Genomic DNA, 26,332 nt, shown 5'->3' on the forward strand with positions numbered 1-26,332 from the left:
CTAGCACATACGTTCTGTAGAGAAGCTAACGCTCCACACCAGCAGGCAGCAATAATCTGTGTTCATCATTAAAAATAGGAAATTGGAAGACTGACAAACAGATTCAAGATGCTAGTTAGCCAGTTAGCACATTAACAACACAACCCAAGTTGAAAAGCAAATTATTTTTACAATGCGCCAGTGAAGAACACAAACAGTTACAAGCAATTTCTGCTAAAGAGCTCAATCTTAAAATAACAAGCGCACCCTCTTGACTTTGGCAGTTTGTTTACTTTCCTCACTTCCATCTCTCTTCTTGTCCACTGAGTTCAACTGCCGATGAGAGCGATCTACCTCACTAACAAGCTCAGCCGTCTCCGAAGCCAATTCAACGTGCTGAATCGGACGGAAAAAAAAGCCAACAAGGGCCTAGTGCCAGTGGGACATGCCACCAAAACTAGGGCAACAGGCGGCCAACTGATGGCCCAACATTGACTGACGGCTGACCTTGAACACAGTAACTCCCAAACCATAGAGAAACAACACAATGCGTCATTCTCTGATAACCACACCCACCAGAGGGAAAAACAATTGGCGCCACAATCCACAACAAAGAGCTGAAACGCTAACAAAATGCCCGTAGCTAGCCAAAAACATTTTATATTAGCATGTCAAAGCATTATTTTAGCAACCTATGTCAACCAGAGAGGATATTGGCAATCTCCAGATTGTCTGCCTATATCTTGCACATTACCAACACAACCTGACATTGAAAGAACAAATAATATTAACTGTGCAATAGCAAACAATATTACAAACAATTACGAACCGATTCTGCTGAAGAGCTCAGTCAAATAGGGTGGCTGTGGCTCAGCAGCAGAGCGGGTTATCCACTTATTGGAAGATCAGTGATTTGACCCCCCCCCCTTGATTTCGTATACTTGAGCAAGATACTGAACCCCAAATTGCTCCCGATGGCTGTCCATTGGTGTGTGAGTGTGTTATAAACTGAGTAACAAATGGCACCATGTATGCTAGCCTCGGCTACCAGTGTATGAATGTGTGTGTGAATGGGTGAATGTGCCTCGCAATGTAGAAAGCGCTTTGAGTGGTCGAAGACTAAAAACGCACTATACAAGTGCAAGTCCATTTCGAATTTACCAAATATCTTTACCTAATATAACAAGTTTGTTTCCATCTCACTCCCTCTTCACTTTCGCCATCTGTTTGCTTTCCTCACTTTTGTTTCTCTTATCGTGCACGAAGCTGAACGGCCAATCCGAGTGATTTCATTCAGCGATGAGCTACTGATGCCAATTCAACATGCTGAATCAGCCGGAAAAAAGCCGACGAGGGCCAACTATACCAAAGGTGCTGGGCACATTGCCAAAACCAAAAGATTAGACATTTTTCACAGCAATTTTTATGTTGTACAACTAGAAGTTATTGTAAGTTGGAACAAAAGACTTCTGTAGTCTTGGAGGCAGAAGCACAACAATTTGAGGTCATGTTGTACATCTTTGTTTTAGTCATTAGTCTGTGCTCAGTGTGCTACTGAAGAGGCAGAATATGAAGTCAACAGCAGCTTTATTCATAAAATAAAGATATTTTCATGACCTCTTATTTTATCAAGTTATGTTGTGAAAATGGATTTCTAACCTAGTCTCTGCTTTCTAAGAGCAAAAGAAGTTAGTACCGTTCAGCTGAGCTGTTGTTCGGCCTTTTCTAGTATTCAAGCCAAACTTCAATATCAATCAGTCTACATCTATGATCCAAACGCACATTTAATTCAATCCCACTGATCCTCCATAATGAAATCTCTCCCTTACACCAGCTGAGGATAAATACAAACCAAATACCCTTATGATGACGTCCAGATGATTGCCAAGCCTTTTTCCAAGACTGACAGAAAAATAATTACAACGTTCCATGATTTTTATTTTTTTTGTAGGCGTCAGTAAATATTTTATCTGAGCACACTGGTGTTCTTGCTTCATATTTACATGGAAATACCACTCCCTTTTCATTCTTACAACTAAAGCTCAGAGACATGGAACAGCTAAGGGATGAGAGAGGATTTCTTAAAGTCAACTTACTCTATAACAAGTCTGTTTAAAGTTCTGTGTCTGAGTGAAATTGCCAAGTTTTAGTTTCAAGACATTTGCTGATTGCAAAAACAAGCGAGCCTGGGGACTCGCCTTGGCAATAATCATTAAAACAGATAGACAGTTAGATTAACATCATGATTCCTCACTCTGTGGGCTATATTATCTGTCATAGGAGATACACACAGTGTCATGGTAATTACAGTGACAGACAGGATGGCCTCTCATCGCTGTCCGGCCGACACACAGTACGATTAATCAATCAAAGCCTGCGACTCAGGGGAGTTCACCCTTTAAGACAGGCATAATAATCCGTCACTGCTCCTCACATCCAACATGCTGATCCATCAAGTCAACACATCTTGCTGAAGACAAGAGAGAGGGAGCAGAAAAAAGTCTGTGAAATAGAGTAATGGAGTGATTCGTTAGCCCATTCCCAGAATAATTATAACTGTCATGATGATGTAATGGAGCTGATGAGTGCTACATTAGCCCAACAAGCAGAGCAGCCCTGCCTGTGAAGTTTACGAATAAACAAACTAATGGGTATATTGGCGGACATTAACGGCTGTAATAGTTTGGTGTCCAGTTTGGTTTAAGTTTGGAGGGTAAAACAGGCACAAATCTATTAAAAAAAAATAGAATTATCTATACATCCGATCTATACAATTGGCGCAATTTCAAAATTAGCGTCACCAAATCAGTAACTGACCAAATGTCTCCCCTTCTGTTCCTGAGATATGACGTGGAGTCATGGCCAGAAACGTGTTTTATGCAGAGTATTATGATGTCACTGTGAAGCTGACCTTTGACCTTTTGTATAAAAACTGTCATCACTTCATCATTATATCCCATTAGACATTTGTGCAACATTTTGTCATAATAAGTGCATGAATTCTGGTGTTATGACCAAAAACATGTTTTGAGAGGTCACACTGACCTTGACCTTTGACCTTCAACCACCAAATTCCAAGTCAAAATTCTAGTTTATTCTTCAGTCCAAGTTAACGTGTGGGCCAAATTTGAAGAAATTCCCATAAAGTGTTTTTGAGATATCATGTTCCTTTTTTTGTAAAGATTATTTTTTCGGGCTTTTTGCCTTTAATGTACAAGATAGAGTAAAATGGGGGAGAGAGAGAGGGGGGTGACATGCAGCAAATGGTTGCAAGCCGGAGTCAAACCTGCGATCACTGCGGCGAGGCATCGCCATTGTACATGGGGCGCCAGCACTATCCACTGCGACACCCCGAGATATCATGTTCACGAGAATGAGACTGATTCAAGGTCACACTGACCTTGACCTTTGACCACCAAAATCTAATCAGTTTATCCTTGAATCCAAGTACATATTTGTGCCATATGTAAAGAAATTCATGAGAATAAGATAGATGCAAGGTCACGGTGACCTTGACCATTGACCATTGACCCTTGACCACCAAAATCTAATCAGTTCATTGCTGAGTCCAAGTTGACAGTTGTGCCAAATTCCCTAGAGGCATTCTTGAGATATTGCGTTCACAAGAATTAGATGGAGGGACGTACAGATGCACAGATTTACAGACGTTTGGACCGGCACAGAGGCGTCTAGTTGCGTCCAAATCTCGCAAGAGTGTGTTGCCAAAATAGAGACATGTCCCGAACAAAGTTGTTTTTTCCTGATTTGTTTGTCTGACGAAATGCCATTTCAGTGTCGGAATGTTTAGAAGGCTTGGGGCTTGTAAAAAATGGGTCCAATATTTACTTCAGTGACTACTGGGCGAAAGAAGCGGCCATAATCTGTGCTCATGTTCACCTCTCCCACTGGAATAAATAGACTCAGAAGCGACGCTGGTCTCCCAAAGGGGCAGAACAGTGGCAAAACCCACATGACACAGATACAGGAAATTAATCTAAAGTGGGTAAAGATTCTTAGTCATCTAGGTCATGGTAATCTTAAGTGCGGTATCGTAGGCAACTGGACTTTCTTGAGTTTCTTGAAGACGTTTCAGCGCTCATCCAAGAGGCTTCTTACGCCAGGGCCACACTGCCAGCGAAGTGCTGCGAAGCGCAGCGCAGAGCACCGAAATTCTCGCGCGAGCCCGTTCACACCAGACGTGCATTTCTCCACGCCAGTCGACAAGCGCTTCTGCTCCCAGCTGTTGTCTCCGTCACGTTTGGGGCTGTTTTTCCATCATGGGTATCTCTCTCTGTTTGCGTGTGTGTGCCCAGTAGAACCTATTTGAAAAGGGCCAAAAAGGATTCTCCTATGTTTCTAGTTAGAACCTTTATTTCTAAGAGTGTAAGCTATGCTAATTGCCCGCTGACTCGAGCTTTATATTTAGCGTATAGACATGAGAGTGATAATCTCACTCTCAACAAGAGAGCAAACAGAGTATTTCCCCAAAAGGTGGAACCGTCTCTTGAGCTCAGCAGAAATACTGACTTCATCTATGTCGAGATATAACAGATAAACACAAATTGATGGACATGAGTTATTATTGTAATAATATTTTCGGACAACCCTATTAGTAGACAATCAAAAATCCGGGAACCAGCCAAAAGTGGCCCCTTTTATCGACATCCTCAGCCGGCTTGTTAGCCTCACATTGATTAAAGTCTGACCTTAAGCTCTTTTTTTGTTAGAAAGGCAGTAAATTCAGACCTTTAAGTCTCTATCCTCACATATGATGTCATGCTACTGTGTCTGGTGTTCTTTCTAGCACCTCATTTTTCTTTTTAATAGCCCGCTGAGGGCTTTGTGATATGTCTGCCTTGAGAAACAATTATGCGTCTGACAGCTGAGAGTTCTCTGAAAATCAGAATCTGAATGCTGTCAAATACATAAAAAGAGAAGGTATTAAGTAAAAGAAACACATGAAGCCCTCATTAACTTTGAGCTCATTTCCAGGCTTTATGATCTTGTCAACAGGAATCTGCTGCAGACGAGATTATGATGTGTTTTTGGCCATCTGTCTATAAAAAGCCTGAAGCGCTGCCTTCAACAGTAACATCTCTGTCGACCCACACAGGCAGGTATAAACAAAGGCGCGTGCACATATTCGCACACACACACACACACACACACACACACACACACACACACACACACACACACACACACACACACACAGCACGACCCCACACAGAGTATCAGGAGTAATCTGAGATATAAAGCCTCATCGATCAGAACCGCTCTCCCTTGAGGATTACATCATTGCCCAGCAAATAGCCAATCAGAGCACAGCTGAGACTGTCCGCTCTGTGACCCCATCTCCTGTAAAAGTAAAGGCAATAACAAAGAGCTGCACACACACACACACACACACACACACACACACACACACACACACTATTCCGGTCACGTCACGAAGAGGCACTGATATCACTCCCTCAGGTATTGAGTGTTTTTATGTAAACCTGCACCACTGCAGTGCTCCTCTGCTTAACGTAACAATGGAGCGTGTTGGGGGCATTTCTGTTTTGTTTTTCACTGAGACACATCAAACGCATCTCAATCAACAACTCTCCGTCTCACAAACAAGGGTATATTGTTGAAAACAGCAAGAGGCATGCTGGGTGAATTATGCTGCAGAACTTTGTGGAGGTGACTTTATGTGTACAGTATATACACTCAAGTTTGAGCGTGGGCAGGAAGAGGCACGCAGTACATTTAGGTGCCAACTACCAGTCTGTTGCATAATAATAATGCATCGCTAACAATCTGATGCAGCAGAAACAATACAGTAAAATATAAAGAGGTCATTGCTTGCTGCCACATTGGGAGTAAACACACTACTTAAACTTCATTATTTAAAGATGGAGTGCAGAACTTTGCACATGAACTGGTGTAGAGCTGCCGAAGCACGCCACAACAACAAGCCGCCACTTGTTTTTTTCGTAGTGAGGAAACAGAACATTTACATTAGTTTGAGTAAACATAGCTGTGTCTCAGTTCAGGGGCTGCCTTTGAAGGACGCAGCCTTCGCGGTTGATGTCGGCCACGTCCTTTGAAGAACGGATCAACCATACTGAACAGTCTACGAAATGGGACGGTCTGGTCTGCGGAGGATTTCCTAGCTGCATTACTGTTACCTAGCATCCAGCTGAACTTGATGAAAGAAGGAGTAAGCTAGTAAGTTAGATCACCCTAAATCATAGACCCAGAGATTGCTATTATATATATATATATATATATATTTTTTTTTTTTATCTAATACTTGAAGAGATGATTCACTGCCGGAGACACCGTTGTTTGATATAATTCAGGCTGATGGAGGATTGTTTTCAGGTAAACTTATTAAATTAAGATTGCTTAAGCCGTGTGCTTTTAGCTAATAGTAATGTTAGTAACAGTTAACCGTTAGCTAGTTAACAACTTTTCGTTAACTTCTTGGGATAGGCTGGGCCACGAAGGATTCATCCGTTCATCCATCCTCCAAATTCAAGGAAAGAAGGCCGCATTTGAAGGAGCCTTCGAAATGGGACAGCCTTGGTCGCGCTGATGTGACGCAATCAGTCTTCAAACGCAGCCTTCGAAGGCTGCAGCCCCTGAATTGAGACACGGCTTACGTCAATCTGAATGTATAGTTTGTGTTGACATACCTTGATGTAGCCGCCAGTCGAGACCAGGAGAGAGTCGTCTGGGGAGAAGTGCAGGTCGGTCACCCAGCCTCCGTGGAGTGAGTCCATGCCGTCTTTGCCATTACGGGAACAAATCCTCAGCAATGAGCCGTCCTTTACGTTCCAGAGCTGTGACGGACAAACGCACATTATGACCAACCAGGCCTGACACGATAACTTTTGTTGGACGATATATGTCCCAGAAATCATTATGATTCAATGATATTAATCTAATTCTAACAATACTAACAGTGTTCTTGCTTTGGTTAGTTTACAGACATGATTATCTACATATTACTGTGTTAATGTGATTGCTTCTATATACTCGTATCCTTCTAGCCCACTGAATGTGAACTCAGGGCATTGCTGTAAAAGAGCTTAATGCTCAGTCAGTTTCCCTGAATAAACAATGGATTGATTGACTGATGATTTTTTAATTAATTTATTTTTTTAAAGATTTTTTCTTGGCTTTTTGCCTTTATTGCATGGGATAATTTGGGTGTGAGAGGGAGAGAGAGGGAAAAAATTAAGAGAGGCCGCAAGCTGGAATTGAACCTGCAGCCGCTGTGGCAAGGATGTTGCCTTCATATATGGGACGCCTGCTCTATCCACATTATTACACTAATTTTACCACCAGTTTAGCCACTGATATAATGATAATACGATAGCACAATAACGCAAGTACACCCTGTCAAAGAGCAATGAACTTTTCATTTTTACGAATATTCTGACATTGGAATCTGAATGTGAAAAATATATTAAAATATCCCACATAAGGCATGTTTCCAGACAGTTTTATCCTGCCTAGGAACGAGAAAACGATGGCTGACTTCCTATCATGAAGTCGACTCTTCCATGCTCATAGCAGCCTGTATCAGCAGCTGGAGTTTGCACAGTTGCCATGGAGATGGTTTAGTTGTTATCACATGACCTAAATATGGCTTTTTGATCATGTGATAACAGGTGGTATCCCTGTATATGAGGAGAGATCATGACCTCTGTCTCTGTTCAAGGACGGTCTCTGGCATCAGATGTGACCAAAACCCCATGCTTCAATCACGTGGTGATAACGACCAAACGCCATCTGTTTATGAAGGTCATACTATCTTTTTTTCTCAAACTGGTGTTTCTAAAGGTCAAGAGGAACCTTGAAGCTAAGTAAAACAGACAATAAAGAGAATCTGTGGTGTGGTGTACAGTGTGAATCTACCCATAATGCACTGCATAAATAATGAAATGGCAGTTAGGGATTCTATCACCAATGGTGCAGCACATCATGTCGATTGCAGCTGTTATGCAACTGTTCACATGCCATGTCCATTTGACAATGACACATCACACGTACAGCTATATTTAACACTTGGCATGCTTTTGTGCGGAATGACTCACATTTGTTTCCATAGAAACAGGGGTGAGATTTCAGTGTGGTTTATGTAATTGGATCTGATGGATTCGTCCATTTCTGGATAATGGAATAGTTCAACTCAGAGGCCACCAGAGGGCATTAACCCCTTGTTGACTGCAGACTGAGCGGCGCTGAATCCACGTCTTCCTCTCTTCTCCTCACACACTCTAACTTTCATTTACTTTGTGTGTGTGTGTTTGTATACAAGCAGCGCTGCAGATTCCAAAGCCTTGGGGAACCAATTTGGCAGCCTGAGTCCTCTCCTTCACCTCCCACTGTCAGACATCTCCTCCCCTTCCTGCTCTCTTCATCCCAACTTCCTCACACAACCTGCACCTCCTCCAACTCCCGCTCCCTCGTCTGAGAAGGAGCCCTGCCTCCTTCCTTTCATCTCGCGCCTTCTCTGTGCACTGCAGCAATCATGATGTATTAGTAAGCACTTTATCTAAATGAGTGATGAGATGTAATTATGGGCTGATCTCTGGAATAAATGTTGACTGCTCTAATTGCATTTTTTGTATGTTGGATGGAAATTAGATGGTTTCATACTAGTAACATTAAGTCATTTGGTGTGTGTGTGTGTGTGTGTGTGTGAGTGGACAGACAGATGTATCCTGATGCAGGAGGCTCAGTGGGGAGTCTGTCCTCACCTGTAATCTGCTGCCTCTGTACTTTCTTCCAAATTACCTCCATCAACACCTCTACTCTTCCTTTAGCTACCTCACCGTCCTCATAACTCTTAAAATGTTCTACTTCCCATTTTCTCCACATCACCTTTTTGCATTAAGGCACTGTGCTGAGAGGCCTAATGAGCCTGGACTCCTAGATCAGCAACCAGTGGGATGAAATGCAAAGTTTAAAGGAATACTTCAAACCCCAAGTGATCACTGGTTTATGAATTACTCTGCTTGTGTAATGCTTAATTTTGTGAAGAAAACTTTGTCTCCAGTGAATGAAGAATCCACAAATGGAAAAAATCGTTGATCAATTGAAACGATAGGGGGCCACGTTAAACAACAGCAAAACTATATGAAAAAAAAAATCATTTACAAACTCTCACACAACTTGTGCAGTATAATCAAAGTTTCCTTTATCCAATAGGATGCTCAGTACTCCACAAACAGACATCCCTTTCCACTGGTGACCTGAACTAAAGGTGAGACTTCAGTGTAGAAAGTTTCTTTTTTTCAGACAATGAGTTTTTAAGGAGATGTAGTTTACCTTGACATGTTTCGACTGTCACTGCAGTCTTCTTCAGAAGCGTCATCTGACGTGCGTCCCGGAGGCGTGACCAGCCTGGCAATCCGATTTGCCAGGCTGGTCACGCCCCCCGTCGCCCGGTGTTCTTTGGAGGAGAGAGTCCCAGGTGTGTGACAGCATGAAAGCCCCCTCATCCCGGTTGATGGTGTTCCTGGCCCTCCTCCTGATCTCTATAGCCTCCCTGATCCAATGTTTGAACTTGTTGCTTTCCGATCCAATGACACCTGGGACTCTCTCCTCCAAAGAACACCGGGCGGCAGGGGGCGTGACCTGCCTGGCAATCCAATTTGCCAGGCTGGTCACGCCTCCGGGATACTACCAGCTGATAAAGACACGTCATGACACACGTCAGATGACGCTTTTGAAGAAGACTGCAGTGACAGTCGAAACATGTCAAGGTAAACTACATCTCCTTAAAAACTCATTGTCTGAAAAAAAGAAACTTTCTACACTGAATCTAATTTGAGTAGACAAAATGAACCTATTTACACTATTAAGGTGAGACTGAATTCATAGATCAGCAACCAATAGGATGAAGTGCAAAAGTTAAGAAAACTCAATGTTTTGGATACGCACCCGAATCTCTCCGTTGTCATCTCCTGTTGCGAGGCGTCGGCTGTCCCAGGAGAACCGGCAGCTTCGGACACAGTCTTGGTGGCCGCTCAGTGTGTGAACACACTGCCAGGACTCACAGTGCCACAACTACAAACAGAAAGTAACACTTTAAGAAGACTGAAAAGCAGAAATCGGTACATCAATTGTGCATGAAATATTAAAAATGACCATCAAAAACAGAAATGTTCACATTCTGACTTGATTATAGAAAAAAATGTGCATGTACTGGATACATTTACTTCATTTGCACATTGAGGTATAACTAAAATGACTAATGAGTTACCAATTTAGAAGAAGACTGAGCGACCCTTTCCTGTAACACAGGTGAGAGTGTGATACACTGCAGATGAAATGTAATTATAAAAACAAACACAGCAGTGTTTACTTGGGAATAGCAGGTAATAACAATATGTTTTATTTCTGTAGCTCAAACGAGTCATCATCTGTTAATAGGTCTTATGAGGACAAATAATCGGGTGAAATGCAGAGTAGTTACAGCGCTGCACCAGAATGATGAAACCGTTAATGAGCGCTCTCTCTCTCTCACTCTGCTGCTGTATTTATTTCTCTCACTTTATTTGGCTTTCCCTCTCTTTACTTTCTGCCTCTCATCCATTGTTCTCTCTCTATTCCTCCCTTCCTCCTCTTCCCCTCTCTGTGTTTCTTCCATACCCCGGTCACATCCTGCGCTGCATAGAAATAACACAGCTCATAATTAGACACTTCATTTGGCAGCCGGCTAACTATGTCTGCACACAAAGTCCCATTCATCTGAAGGTCAGTAGAAGAAGAGAGAAAGAGGGGAAAGAGAGAAAGAGTTGGAGGAAAAGGACGAGCAGAACAGAGAAGGCTCCATCTTATTGTGCCGCTCAACAAAGAAACTCACGGCTGAGCCTTTTGGTTTGACCTCTCGATACATGGAGACTGGAGACTTTATGTTTGTGTGTGTTTCGAGCCACCAAAGCCCCTACTCGGTCTGGATAGCAAGGACTATGTGACTGGCTGCTAACCAGCCCCACAGCACACACACACCTCAATTATCATCTTTGCCAAATCCATAAAACACACATTCTCCCTCACTACCATCCACTGACAGAAGCCAGGTTGGCCGGCGACCCAGCGGCTGTTCGCTACAGTAAGTGTTGACCAAATCCAAATTCCCGTGTGAAACTCGGTGGCACTGGCTCGACGTCAACTGCTTTAACAAACTCCTGAGAGAGCGGCTCCGGGTTGTTTCTAATACTGGACATTCAAGAACTGAAGTTGTAGTCGGTGGTTGAATACTGGACAGAGAAGTATAAATCTAACGCCGAACCACAGCCGTTTTTTATGATCCAAGAAAATGACATTGAGAGGCAGCCAGTGTCAAAGAGCGTACAGTCTCTGCACAGTTCAGCGTGTACCGTGTGCTCCGGAGCCTCTTTTTCTGTGGATGATGAGTAGGAAAAGTGATGATTTAAGAGCTGCTTGGGGAAAGGTTAAAAAACACATCTCCGGCCCACTGAGTCAGTCAAAGTCAGGCCAAAGTCAAGCGCAGCAGTGTTGGTAACCTGGCAAAAACTGCATCCAGACATGGAGTTGGGTCTGTTGCAGGCCAGCCAGGCTGCCAGGCCGGTGGGTCGGCAGGTCCGCTGCAGTCAGACTCAATGATCACTGGACACGGGTGTAGGAGGACAGGCTGACCCGGGGCCATCTGCTGCACGCTAAACTCTAAGGTCCCTCGCCTCCCTACTGGAAAGAACTTAGCCTCAGATATCACCCGCAGCAACGCGTCCGCGTTTATGTGCTGTAAGTAATGAGTTTGGAAGGCGGTCTGGGGGAAGACGCTGATGTGTAATAGGTCACGTTGTTACTGGCAGCACAAACAGATATGTCTCATCCCATGTGTGTGTGTGTGTGTGTGTGTGTGTGTGTGTGTGTGTGTGTAAGTGTTGAACCTTAGCAGTCTTGTCAGCAGAGGTGGTGGCGAAGAGGCATCCGTCTGGCGAGACATGACAGGACAGGATGGCTCCCCGATGAGCCTCGATGTCCTGCAGCTTCTCTCCACTTTCTAGGTTCCACATCTTGTAGTAAGCAGAAAAAAGACAGAGATTATATTTGATTTCATGCTGCTGTTTAAAGGGCACTTCGCCTATTTTCAACAAGCTTTGTATCAAAACAGTGTGGGCAGTATGTGTAAATGAACTGTGGTAAAGTTCCCCCATCTAACCTCCTCACTCCCGGCAAAAATTCACCAGATGACATAATTTATGCCTGACTGTCGGGCTCTTGTTAGAACTACAGGCTGTACTTCTGCATTTTTGTATGGCGTGCCACCAATGCAGACACAAAGAGTATGACACAGATCAAGAGACAGACCTGCCCCTCCCTGTCTCTCTCTAACTCTGACCAAAATACAATCAAAAGGTAAAGCTAGGCAGTGCTGATCATATATATATATATATATACACACACCCACACATCAAGATTATGTGACTGTTTTCCCTATTTTTCACCTACAATGTTTTTAGAAACATATATTAGTGCTGTGTTTAGGTGTAATAGTGAGTTTGTGAACAGGAAGTGGGCGCCATACTGTTTTCCTGGAGGCCAAAAAAAAAACCCAGATCAAATGGTAAAACTAAGCAGCGCTGATCAAATATAAACCAAAAGTCTGTTACTGAGTTGCCTATTTAAATGTCTTTCTAGCTTATTGTCAAACTGTAATACATAGGGGTGTAACGATCCATTGTTTTGATCAATGATCCAGTGTCATCAACGTAAAGTGTAAACATCAATCTATATCGTCATCTTTAGGATACACTTTTATTTTGAAAGTCTGTGTCACCGTCAGACAGCAACAGGCGGATGGCAAGCAGCCAAGAGAAAGCCAAAGAGGATGACATTATTAACTCAGGAATAAATCAGCAGTGTGGATATATTTTGGATTTTGGAGAGAATACTGGTCAACAGACAAAGAACACGAAACAATGGGCATTTCACTTCGTTAACTTCTCACTACAGCAACATTAGCTGCTCTGTTTCAAAAATGTTGGGCTGAAAAAATGTGCATGTGGTCTGAAATTCAACCGAGCTGTTCTGTCGGGAGATGCAGTGACTCTAACTCAGTCACTCTAACTGTGAGTGAGTGTCTATGTGTGTATGTGTGTGTGAGCTTTACCTTGACCGTGCCGTCGTAGGACCAGGACAGCAGTCTTGTGTCGGCTGGTGAGTCGGAGAGCAGCCAGAAGCATCTGACCTGTTCTTTGTGACCCTGCAGTACTTTACACTCCCCAGACTGCCACCTCCACACCTACAGAAGCAACAGAGAGACAAACAGTGACCCTTCAGACACTGATGCTTTTAACTTCAGCCTGTCTCCAACATCCACCCTCACGGACTTTGAAACACACGTCTGGTAAGTCCCAGTGAGTGAAATCAGAAAGTGCTTGTGCTGTGCGTTTGCAACCTGCAGACTGTCTTAGGAGAATTACTCATAATCCATAGCATTCTAATAGGAGCTTCACACTCTGCTGGCCACCGAAATAACTCTGTATATAGAGGTAAAATGTGATGTGTGCGCTGTCTCATTCCTCGCAACATTTGCAGCTCTTGTTTCACCCTCTTTTGGCCACATTTAATATGAACGTTCAACACTGTAACATCACATGTATGACAGAAAATAAGGAAAAGCATGATAAGTCCCCTTTAAAGTCTGTAGTGCCTAAAGCTTACGTTGGACATTGGGGCTGGAAAATGCTGAACACTGAATAACAAAAAATGTTTACGTAAGTTTGAAAAGATAAAAAAATCTCTCATATATGGTTATTCTTAGGATTCATGACGAGTATTTGTTTTTATTGCACTGCTATTAAGGGAAATTCCGTGTATTTTTCCGTCTGGTCCTCTCATAATTGTGACTAGTTTCAAATTTCAAGCTCAGCCACGTTGGCATTTTCCAGATTTTTACAGCAGAGGTGGGAATGGACACAATTATAACAATAAAACTCAGCTTATTTTTCTTTTAAAGACCAACATTAGTCAGGAGGATCCATTAAAATGACAGGAAATAAAAGCAGGGGCAAACTTCTTAAATAAATGCAATAAAAAGGAAATGCACTCCAATAACAGGCCGTTTCTTTGATGGATCCTACATGGCTACTGCAGTCTGGAGCCAATCATTTGACAGGAGTTGTGGAGGCTGCAGTGGAGCCTCTTGTACTGTGTAACATATACAGTGATCTAATATTTCAGTGACTTTGAGAGCGCTGAAATTCAACTGTACAACATCACGAATTGTTCAGTAGATCAAAGCATTTTGTCCTATTTTTTGTCAATTTTTTAATTTTCATCTTGCTGATCACATCCCTGCTTGGGTGTGCTCTTTCTGTGCATCTGTCCAGAGTTAAGATTCTGGACCTGCACATCTGTCTGCAGATTGCTCGTGTTGTATCGGTGTACAGGCAGGTAAATGGGCAGAAAACAGGTGTCCAGCTGAACTCAAAGATAGTGGCAGGACAGACAGAATCATCCAGATCATCGTGTCAATCATGCTCTTGCTTGCAATCCTGCACCTTTTCCCCCACTGAACCGAATCTGTCATGGGCCCAAAGGTTAGAATCCATCACCGGCTAACATCAGTGTCATTAGATCTCTTTACATTCGCTCTGCATTAACATCAAAATACACACGTCCATTTTCTGGCGAGCACATTTCAAATAGCATGAATTTGAATAGCTTCTGAATAAGCGGCGGACGGTCCACGAATAGCGATGGCATAGGCAGCAGCCGCATGAATACGGAACAAGGTGCTGCGTTATCGGGGAGGGAAGGAAGTGCTGCAGTGGACGGGTCTGTCAGCAAAAAGAAAAGATGAAGGAGGAGGAGATGAGAGGGGAGGAGAGGAAAGGGGAAATGAGCAACAGAGCATGAACAGTGGGGGTTGACAGACCATAACGGCATAAAGTACACACACACACAAACACAGATAGTCGCACACGGTCAACGCAAGAGCAGGAGGGAGATAAAGAGCTATCGAGAGTGGCGTAGCCGAAGGCAAAGAGAGGGGAAAAAGGAAGGAGAGGAGACAAAAGAGGGGGATGAAGTATGGAGAGGTGAAGAGGCAGACGGAGAAGCTGGTAGAGTGTAACAGGTAGAGGAAAGTGAAAGCACCACAGAGACCTGGAACACTGAGGATGAGCGATTCAGCAGAGTAGGCAGTTTTACTCAAGGTGAGGAATGGGGATGGGGATGAGGGAGAAGAATAATCGATAGCAGAGAAGAAAAATGGAAGCGGGTTGGAGGAGGAGGTGAAAGATCACGGCCGTGAATTAGGGAAGAGAAGATGGTGAGGGTGGGGGTGAGGGAGAGGGTGATGAATGGGAGAAACCAGGAAAACCAAGCAGATAGAGAAGAAAGGAGCAAGTGGGGGTGGAGAGGAGTTTAGCCTACCCTGATGGTGGTGTCCTCCGAGGACGTGATAAGTGTTTGTCCATTCTGGCTGAAACGGCAGTGCAGCACTGTCTTGGTGTGTCCCAGCAGAGTGGCTAGGAGCTTCCCAGAGGGCACCTCCAACACCTGGGAGGAAGAAACAAACATTAGCACCATAAGTGCCCAAATAAACAACAACAAGAGTTCACAGCCACACTAGCGTAGACCTACTTAACTGGTGGCCACACTGCCCAGAAGCAACTTTTGAGTGGCCTAGCATTCACAAATCTAATACACTAATACACCCATTGCAGCCTGGGGAGTGACTGTAACAGAGAGTAGCGTCTCTTCCTACCCTGAAAAATCACAAATAAAAGCCTCTAAACACAACCGGACCAGATCCAAAAAATGAGGTAGAAATTTACAGCATCAGTGACCTTGATTACATGTTTCCCTGACGTTAGCACGTAGCTACATGTAGCAGTGTAAGACATACTTGCAGTAGTGTGCCTGGAGCAGACTGCCATATACAGGGATCTGTCTCGATCTGACTTTAGCTTGTAGCCAAAGTAGAAAAGCGCTTAGTAGCTTTTCAAAACATCTGGGCCGTGGTCAAAAAATACAGATCAGTCAGATATTGGACAAATTTTAAGATATTTCACTAAAGACCAAATATGTAAACTTCATGTTGGTATGAGAGGAAGTCAATGGATCACCAAAATCAGTGGATCTCATCTTTTGGGGACCCTGAATGCCTGTATGAAATTTCATGACAATCCATTCAGTGGTTGCTGATATTTATTTCAGTCCAGACCAAAGTGCGGTGGACCGGCCTTACATGGGAACCAGACGAATCTGCGATGGTCACGTTTTATTTGCTGTGGCAGATGCACAACCGTTTGACTAATGAGGGGCATGTTTCAGACAGTGACTGTAAAGGGGAGCGCTGTTGTAGCATTTTTGAAAACAAGATGGCTGCAGCTGATGTGAAACTTTCTGATGTTGCCGCTAGTGTGTAGCCTGACATCGCCAGACCAAATCGCAAGTGCATCTACCAGAGCAAAAATAACGTGAGCTCGTAGATTCGTCTGGTCACCTGGCAAAGTATAAACACTTTCTATCTTTAAATCCTTATGGCAAAAACACAGATATATTGGTGCTACGCCATCACAGATCATCTCTGTTTGCATTTTTCTGCAATTCGTCACGTGTTTAGTTATTGGTTGTGGGTCTATAAGGTCCAGAGGCATTTTGGTCTATGCCCATTGATAACATCCCTTGGAAATCTAAAAAAAAAAACCCTGAGATGTTCCAGACTAATTAAGATAGCACTTGGCCAAAACAATGAGAGCTCCACTGTACCAAGAAGTCAAACAAGGTTCACACCCGGTGTCTAGAATATCTATGCAAGCCTAAAATGATAGCTCCGTCTGCCAAGATATACTCAGAGAGGAAAGCTGCCCCTAGAAAGTAAAACTCCTGACACAAAGTCACATTTCTACAGAGTAACTGAGAGGGAGAGAGGTGAGGCGCTGCTGCTGGCTTGATGGTGATAAGCACATCAAAAGAAGGTGGAATGAGGCGAAAAAATGTGAGCTTTGGGCGCAACTGTTCAGTCCGGTCAAGACTGCGACGGGCTGCCAGGGGTCTGACAGCCCCGCAGACATAAGTGGGGGAGAACAGAACAGCTTTGAGGCTCAAAAGACCCAGCTTGAAGAAACAAAAAAGTCATCATGCGTGTTCTAACTTGAGACGGCTGCCTCTGCATGAAAAGCTGCTATAATAGGCTCTTGAGATGGAAATCTTTCACAGACTATTCAAAGCTGTTTTTAAGAGAGATTTTGTGGATGCCCTCTAAAGGTCAACTGGATCGGTGCGAACGCTACAACCCAGAGGCTTCGAGGAGTTGTTGAGGGGGTTTCAGGGAGGCCTGTAGCAAAATAAGAAAGTGTTTAGTCATTGTGGTTTCGTGGCTCCAGGGATGGCCTGTCACTCAGTTGGTCCAGACTGAAAAATCTTGACAACTATTAGATGATTGTCATGAAATGTGGTTCTGGGTGTTCACGTTACCCACAGGAAGAACTGTCATAACTTCGGTTATCCCTTAACTTTTCATCATCCTGTAAAAATAATAACTTTCCCATCAGCCCCTTCTTAGCACCAGGAGGAAAATACCGATATGCTAAGATGCTCAACTGGGATGGTGAACATGGTAACCATTGTACCTGTTAAATATCAGTACATTAGCATGCTTATGTTTAGCATTTAAGTAAAAACAGCACTATGTCCAGTGATGGAATTTAGCTAAGTATATTTACTTGAGTCCTGTACCTAAAAGGGATAGTTTGGGTCTTTTGAAAGTTCAATCAGGAAGACCATCTCGTGCTCACCCTTTCACATTTTCTCCATCCCACTCTCACTACTCCCTCTAATCAGCTGACTATGGGTGTTCACTCCAATCAATCCAATCACACTTTGCCACGATCTCTCAGCCAATCAGGATGCCACTGCAAAATTTTAAATCTGCTCTCTCTTCTGCTGCTGTCAGCCATCATTTTAGGCAGAATCTTCGCACCCTCCTCCACCCTGGTCACCTCCAGCCATCGTATCCAGAGTCCAGGACAAGGTCACCTCCAGCCATCGTATCCAGAGTCCAGGACAAGCTCTCAAAGACTCTACTCATCCGGATCATCGTCACTTCTCCATCTTCCTCTCATCTCATCTTCTCCACCTCTACCACCACCAGCGTCTAGACCCCGGGGGGGTTCCCTATTCGACTACGGATTCATCACCCTCTTTAAAGGGGGGTTCCCTATTCGACTACGGATTCATCACCCTCTTTAAATCAAACCATCTCTACGGGGTCTAATCGCCAAAGACTTTCCACATTCCATTATTCATTCGTTCACATGTTAATAAATATTCTTTTACCATAAAAACGTGTCTTTCCTGATTGAAGTGGGGTTGTATGAGGCACGTATCTACAATGAGTGCATTAACGACAGTAGATGCCTGTTGGCATGCTCCGAGTTTAGAGTAGCAGGAGTACCACCATGGAAGCTAAGCAATGTACTGCTGTAGACGACTGAGTAACAAAACATATTTTAGCCACCTTAAAAAAGGCCCAGCTAAGAAAATCAACATCAGTTTAGGCGTACGCTATATTTAGAATATTTTCACCACTTTGCCTTGACATCAGACAGCAATTATATCGCTTTCTTCTTCATAGCCAGACTCTGTTGAGAAAAACATTGATTTACCATGGCTGAACACGGAGCTGCTGCCTGGATCAGGTTATTTATCTTATTGTGTAACTTTGGTGTTTTAAAGGGATTAGTTCACCATAGTCACACAATAACTAACTAACTGACTGATCAAGGCAGTGGTACAATAATAGTTTCTAGTTACTTTTTACATATAAAAACACATGATATGCTTATATGATATTAAGTACCCAGTAGTACAGGAAGTATCTAAAACTGGCTCCACGTTCAAGAAGTATAACATTAAAAGGCTCTTACATGATAGTGATAATAACAGAATAATGTTATATTGTGTAATTAAATAACACTGGCATTCTGCATAAACAGTACCTTTACTCTTGATACTTCAAGCACATTTTGCTGATAAAACTTGTGTACTTCAGTTACATTTTGCACTCAGGACTTTTGCTTTTATTGAGGTATTTTAGACTGTGGTATATCTGCTTTTAGTTAAGTAAAAGATCTGAGCACTTCTTTCACCACTGGCTGTGCACAACTCAGAGCCAGTAGCATGGATGCAGCATCTCGGTTTTGTTAATATGTTTAGCACTCACTAACAGGAATAAAATATTACGGCAGGACAAATATATTTGCAGATGGACTGATCTAAATCATGGATTCATTTATCTTGTGGCATTTTTGTAAGGTGTGGAAAAACAGAAGTGTTTTCACCACTAAAATGAACTTATTCTCCTTATCAATGACTAGTATAAAGAAGGCTAATTAAGGTATTATGAGGTGAAACATGGGTATAGATTACAGCTGCGATTATAAAAGCTTTTGAGGCACTTATCAAAGCCTTCCATTTTTCTAATTAACCCCCAAATTGATCTATCCAGCGATATTAAAAACAAATCCTCAAATTTAGCCTTGCCACCGCCACGTCTGTGACTTTGTAAACTTCAGAAACAATAAATTACTGAGTGTCGTACAATAACAGAAATGCAACTTGATTTAAAAACAGGAAATAAAGCAGAAAAAGCTCTGGTAGAAATGCTAAAACGAAATAAGTACAGCACAGCACCTGTAAGTTTCAAAGTATAACAGAGAGGCCCATAACGCTTGGGATTTTACCAGCCACTAAAATATTTACATCTCAGAGGAGAGGGCTGAAATGTCTGAGCAGAACAAGCCTCGGGGCACACCGACCATGTTTGTCAAGCTCCACGTACTGAGACGCAAGTTTTAAAGCCGGAGAGAGGGCGCTTTGGCGAGCATTACACGTCCGGCTCAAGGATTTCTGGGATGGTGCAGTCAGGAAACATGCCTGAGGGTGTTTGGTAAGAAAAAACAAAACAAATATAAAAGCAGGCTAATGTAAAGAGGAATGATGGGGAATAGTTGTTTTAAATACCACTATCAAGGGAGTAAACAAGTTGCTGAAGCGTTGCAGAACTCCTGAGACAAACTGACAAAAGTGGTGAAGGAATAAAATGGTCAGTGTTGAAGCTGGTCCTGCATGACGAGACATCTTAAACAAATAAAACACACACATGCAGTGTACTTACTGTACAAGTGTGTGTTATTTTGAGTGATTCTTGAGGGGTCTGAGACACATACAAACAGATATTTCTTTTTCCCTGCCGTACCTGCACGCTGCCTGAGCTCAGCCCTACAGCCAGCATCAACCCCCTGAAGGAGGTCAACAGTCGTCGGATCCTGCAGCCGACTGTCCTCAGTACCTGCCTAGCTGTCAGCCCTGCTCCCTAGCACAGAACACACACAAGCACACACACACACACACACACACACTCACAATTGCACTTTTTAAATCATGAAAACTGTAACTTTCTGGTCCTTGCCTGCACGTCTTACATGAGGTCAGATATTCTTCACATTAGCAGAACAGATCTTGCGTGTCAGACACTGAGGCTGTTGATATGTTACTTATTTTTCCTCCAGCTAACTGGTTGTAAATAACTTCAGATGAGGGAAAAGGGAAATGACTGTCCTCCACTGCAGTGGACACAGGCAGCAGAAAAACCTCCAGCTGACACTGGGGCGCCCTCTGGTGTTCGTTCAGGGGACTACAACAGCAAAAGCTCTGGACTCCATGGCGATTACATAACACGTCAACTGTATCTAAGTCTGTTGAAGGGAACTGATAAGTAAGTGTAAAATACAACAGTCAGTGAGCTAAAAATAATGTTAAACAAGGAATACCAAATCATTTAGACGTCTTTAAAATAATTTGATATATAAATGCAACAAAACGGTGCCTATACATCCATTTTCATCTGCTTATCTGAGGCTGGGTTGTGGAGGCAGTAGGCTAAGCAAGGTGCTTCAGACAACGTTCTCCCCAGCAATGTTTTCTAGCTCCTCCTGAGGGATCCCGAGGTGTTCTCAGGCCAGATGAGATATGTAATCCCACCAGCGTGTTCTGGGACTACCCTGGGGTATCCTACCAGATGGACATGCCAAGAAAACCTTTAACGGGAGGCATCCAGGAGGCATCCTGATCAGATGCCCGAACCACCTCAACTGACCCCTTTCAACACGAAGGAGCAGGGACTCTACGCCGAGCTCCCACTGCGTCTAAGCTCCTCACCCTATCTCTTAGGCTGAGCCCAGCCACCTATGGAAGTAACTCATTTCGGCTGCTTGTATCTGCAATCTCATTCTCTCAGCCACTACCCAAAGCTTATGACCATAGGTGAGGGTTGGGACGAAGAGGGACCAATAAATCAAGAGCGTTGCCTTCCAGCTCATCTCCCTCTTCACCACGACAGTCTGGTCTAACGCATGTCCACCTCACACTCCATTTTATCCTCACTCATGGACAAGACCCTGAGATTCATTACTTATGATGAAATCATTGAGCAAAATTATCAGATTTTTTTTTGCCAATTTACACACAAATAAAAGTTAATGTAGGCATGATTTATAGAGCTTTTACTGTTAATGTTGTGCATGCTGATGTTTAATAATGGACATTTTCAGCTGAGTTCGGTCATGTTAAATGGTGTCACATCAGCTGCGTCCTTTGTTTTTGCCACACAAGCGAGGTACAATGACTGACGGGTAACCTAATTTGTCAACTTACGGAGATCTGTTGTTAAAGTTGTGGTAAAGTAAAATCTGAGATTTACATCTAATCACATTACACATGTTAGAAAACACTTGCTGAACATGTGAAAAGACTGAGAACTACATACTACTGAATTGTGGAGTTAGACCATTAAACTGTATTTCACCATTTCTGTGTCCAGGATGTTTTTGGGCTCTTAGTTTTAAGAACTCAGATTACAAATCATCTGTACTTTAAGTCCTTGTGTCCACTAATCCTTTCCTCGTATATCTCTGGGACCAGGAGAGGAGCTGTAATTAAAGGCATTAACCCCTGTATCCAATAAGACTGCAGGGCCTTTTAATTAATTAATTAATCTGCTGTAGGACGCTCACCTGGCCACAGCACGGATAACTCAGGGGACTGTGCGCATATGTGTCTATGTGTTTGTTTAAATATAGGACGACGTCCTCTACAGTTGCAATATGTGCATAGCCTGCAACACACACATGCACTCTTACACAAAAACACACACACCTGCCACACGGCGGACTAGGACCTCATTCTCTCCCTGCAAACAACGATTTATCACCAAGACAAAGAGCGGCGGAGCGAAGAGACCAGGGGGACGGGCAGAACAAAAGGAGGAAGAGAGATAAACAAAACAAAAGAGGGAATAAAATGAAAAGGTATGTGACAGAGACGGTAAAATATGAAAATAGGGAGCGGGAGTGAAGAGCGCAGAGAATACAAATCACAGGTAAAAGGGGGAGGCAGAACAGCGAGGAGTGGACGGAGATGAAAGAGGTGTTTTGAGCTGACCTGACGTACAGCTGACAGCACAGATAAAAAGGGTGACAGTGCTAATGTCAGATCTCATGACTCAACATGGTCTGAAAAACACATCCTACAGCCACATAGAGACACATACACACACACACACACACACACACACACACACACACACACACGTTACACGCACAAAAAGACATTCTCATGCACACACACAAACACTAAAGTGGGAATTTGCAACCTTTATTTTAAAAATGTGATTTTTTTTGCTTGATTGTCAATCATGTCTTTATAAACACAAATGAGCAAATTCTAAAAGGATGTACTGCTGCTGGTGACAGCGACATGAATTGTGCATCACTTACAGCCGATATCTGCCCCGTCTCAAGGTCCAATTCACAAAAAATACAGGACTTAATATATTATGGTGCAAAGAAGGCCATACATTGTGCAGCTGAGTGCAATTATCAGTGTGGCAAAGTGTAAATGTTGCCTCTGGACCAAGAACAAAGCAGGCAGAACAATCCTAGACTGTGTAAAATAATGGATGTAGTTGCTGTGACATGGACTGCCACTTTAAAGCCTCCAGTTCGGCATTTCAGCCATTGCCATCTTGGTTTTTTGGAGCCAGAAGTGACCACATTTAGAAGAAAAGGTGGAGCTGTGGAAGAGCGAGATAGCCTCGCAGACAGCCTGTCATTCAAAGGGGCCCCACTCATAAATATGCGTACCTGTAAGTTTTGTGAGTTATATAAAATTTCACCCCCTGTAAAGTTGTCATTAATGTTAAAATTAGCTATACAAACAAAGCTGTTTTTGTAGCAGGCTGTAAACGTGTTTATTTCTGCTGTAAAGTTGGGCATTTTAACATGGGGGTCCATGGGGATTGACTCGCTCTTGGAGCCAGCCTCAAGTGGCCATTAGAGGAACTGCAGTTTTTTAGCGCTTGTGCATTAGCTTCATTTTTCTTGCTGCTTTGGAACAAAGGCAGAGAGAAAAAGAAAACTGACATTTTCAGATTGTGAGATGCAAGTATTGAATAACGAGGCACAGAGGCATTCCTCAAAACTTGTGGCAAGGAATTTAAACATGACGGAGAGAGACCGTTTTCAGGATTTAATGTCCCAGTCAGTGAGTTAAGTTACCACCAACACTTGCAAATAATTTCGCTGTAGCTTTATGTGGCTATTAGTGCTAATCCTTGTGAACTGGACTGTTTTACAATGAGGATTGTTTGCATAGAAGGAGGCCAATTTTACACCACATGTATGCATATCACCTATTACGTGCCAATAGCCCAGGAGCACCAAGACTCTTGCTTGGCAGGGCAGCTAGGGGTGCGTTTCACCCTTTGCAGGTGCTTTAAGAATTACACAGTTTCTTTTTGTCTTATTTGCACCAAGAATTCCTAATGTGAAGCTTTAGAATGGCAGCATTCTTTAAGAAACTATTCTTGGACACTAGCTTCCACCCGACTCCAAGCTGCTGCGTGGTCACTTTGTTCTCTTGCCCTTTCCTGCTCCCTTTCACTCTTGGCACTCTTCTGGCATACTATGAAATAAGAAGAGATCTCCCTGGCAGCAGTAGGTTGAATTAGCATTGAGTGAACTCGTTTGGCAAAAGCATTAATGTAATGAATGTTCATTTATATTTAAAGTCATGCACTCCAACTTTTAGTGATTAGTCGATATACAGAAAATTCATCTGATAATCAATTACTCGTCTCCTTTCATCTTGTAAAATGTGAAGATTTGCTATTTTTTCTTATGAGATTAAATATGTTTGTTTGGTCCAACTGTTCGTTGTGGATTTTTCACCATTTTCTGACATTTTAAAGAGGAAAGGATTAAATATCTTCCAAATACCCACGGTGAAGTTTCAGAATTGCTTGTCTCAGTCCAAAGCACAAAAAATATTCAATTTACAATAATAGAAAACAAAGAAAAGCAGAAAATATCTACAATTTAAAAGCAAGAACAGCCAAATGTTCCGAATTTTTCGCTTGATGAACGATGGTGCTGTTTAATTTTCTTCTCAAACTTCTCTTCTCAAAAAGCAGTGGACGATTGTCTACTATCTTGTTACACATACACACACACACATATGGTGTGTCTTGAAGGTTTAAATGAGTTTTCTACCTGAACAGTGCCGTCCTCCTGGCCCAGGGCCACAGCAGAGGGCTGCCTGCACATACACGTACACCGGATCCTGGACGACATCTCCTCCGACTGGAACAGCACGGATCCTGTCCTGCCATCACGCACCTAACACACACACACACACACACACACACGCACACACACACACACACACACACACACACACACACACACACACACACACACACACACACACACACATTTCAGTAAAAACCTGATCATCAGAGTGTGTTAATACTTGTCTGCACTTGAACCCAAACCACAAACAAACATTCCAGCTTCACATTCCTGCTCCAACCAGCCCGCCGCCTTTAATTCATTCATTCTTCCTTCACCCACCGGCTCACCTGCAGTCTGTTGCAGTTGTCTGCAGCTGACACGATGATTTCCTCATCATTGAAGAGAACATCAGAGTCTCTCTTCAGGCAGACAGCTGAGGAGGTGTGCACCTTCTTAGCCTCCCATAACTACATCAAACACAAGACAGGAAACAGGTTTGAGTCAAACATAATGTAAACTTCCACTGAGAGAGCTACAGCCAACATTCACTTCTCAAGTGTTTTTTATCCTCCTAAATGACTTCTTTGTGACTTGTATTTAAGCAGAGGAGTTCATCTCAGGTGAGAAGACCTCGGCATCAAATTAGTTTACATAGACAGTGGTGTTGCTTGTTAATAATTTGCCTGACTTTTCATCATTTCGCTGCAGAGACATGCTGGGAATAACCTGTCTGTGGCAATAAATAAGTCATCAGTGTCTGTCTCATACATTTTTGTTAGGCACGTCAAACTGAATTTTCAGATGGGGTCTGACAGCTCAAAAATAAACACTGGTAATGGAACTCTTAAGTAGTTCAAAATTGTTTCCTATCCTCTGTATGAACATATAACAAGTCAGGTGAGCTTTTCTTCTTGGTGGATCAGATATGGGACAGGTTAATCCACATTTTCTCCTTAATGTCATTGTACCCCACCCACATTAGCTGTTCTGTTAAGGATGGTTTCAGTTGCTGATGGGGGGTGGGGGGGTCACCTCAATGGTAATGTTTAAAGTATGACCAGTATACTGTATCAGAACTTGTCAAATGGTCGAATAACTTCTGAAACCCCCACACCTCCCTGTGTAGTTTTGATTGAGCATATTATGACCCTTATAAGCAAGACTAGGGTGCTTTCACACCTGCCCTGTTTGGTTCGGTTCAATCAAACACAAGTTTTTTTTGCCCCCTTAGTGCGGTTCCTTTGGGCAGGTGTGAACACAGCAATCATACTCGGGTTCGCACTAAAACAACTGGACTGAGACCTTCTTGAAGAGGTGGTCTCAGTCCAGTTACAAATGAACTCTGGTGCGGTTCGTTTGTGGTGAGAACGTGTTCCGACCTGGATCTGAACCAACTGCAGTCACATGACACATTGTTTGGGTTAAACATGAGCATGTTACAGTCCTGGAGGATTATTAATGTGCACCTCCTCCTGTACTGCCTTAATATGCACATTCAGCACATCCAATGCATCAAAACATTGTTTTCTAGTTGGAGCCGCGCCTCGTTTTCAAACTGTATGGTTTGACTAAAATGAACAATGACAGCAATATAGTCCACGATGAGCAGCGCTAAAATCAACCTGCGTAGTTGTCCCTCCATTGTGACATTAGAAAGTGTCACATTTATCTTGCAAGTGTACTCTTCTTCAACGTGTTGTTTACTTCCTGGATTTTTCCCACGTGGAAGTTCTGAC

The 26,332-nt window shown here is 43.0% G+C and overlaps 1 protein-coding gene across 1 annotated transcript in view; it reads right to left on the reverse strand.

Moving 5' to 3' along the window:
* The window catches only part of apaf1 (apoptotic peptidase activating factor 1), a 72,238-nt gene that overhangs the window by 24,671 nt on the left and 21,235 nt on the right, over positions 1 to 26,332 (reverse strand). Inside the window, exons 20-26 of the mRNA XM_050036648.1 lie at positions 24,944 to 25,063; positions 24,576 to 24,701; positions 15,394 to 15,519; positions 13,124 to 13,255; positions 11,901 to 12,026; positions 9,925 to 10,050; positions 6,666 to 6,812 (exon numbers count right to left, since the gene is read on the reverse strand). Coding sequence (XP_049892605.1) covers positions 6,666 to 6,812; positions 9,925 to 10,050; positions 11,901 to 12,026; positions 13,124 to 13,255; positions 15,394 to 15,519; positions 24,576 to 24,701; positions 24,944 to 25,063 — 903 coding nt within the window. The remainder of the gene's footprint in view (positions 1 to 6,665; positions 6,813 to 9,924; positions 10,051 to 11,900; positions 12,027 to 13,123; positions 13,256 to 15,393; positions 15,520 to 24,575; positions 24,702 to 24,943; positions 25,064 to 26,332) is intronic.

Source organism: Epinephelus moara, chromosome 23 (assembly GCF_006386435.1).
Source record: "Epinephelus moara isolate mb chromosome 23, YSFRI_EMoa_1.0, whole genome shotgun sequence".
NCBI lineage: Eukaryota > Metazoa > Chordata > Actinopteri > Perciformes > Serranidae > Epinephelus > Epinephelus moara.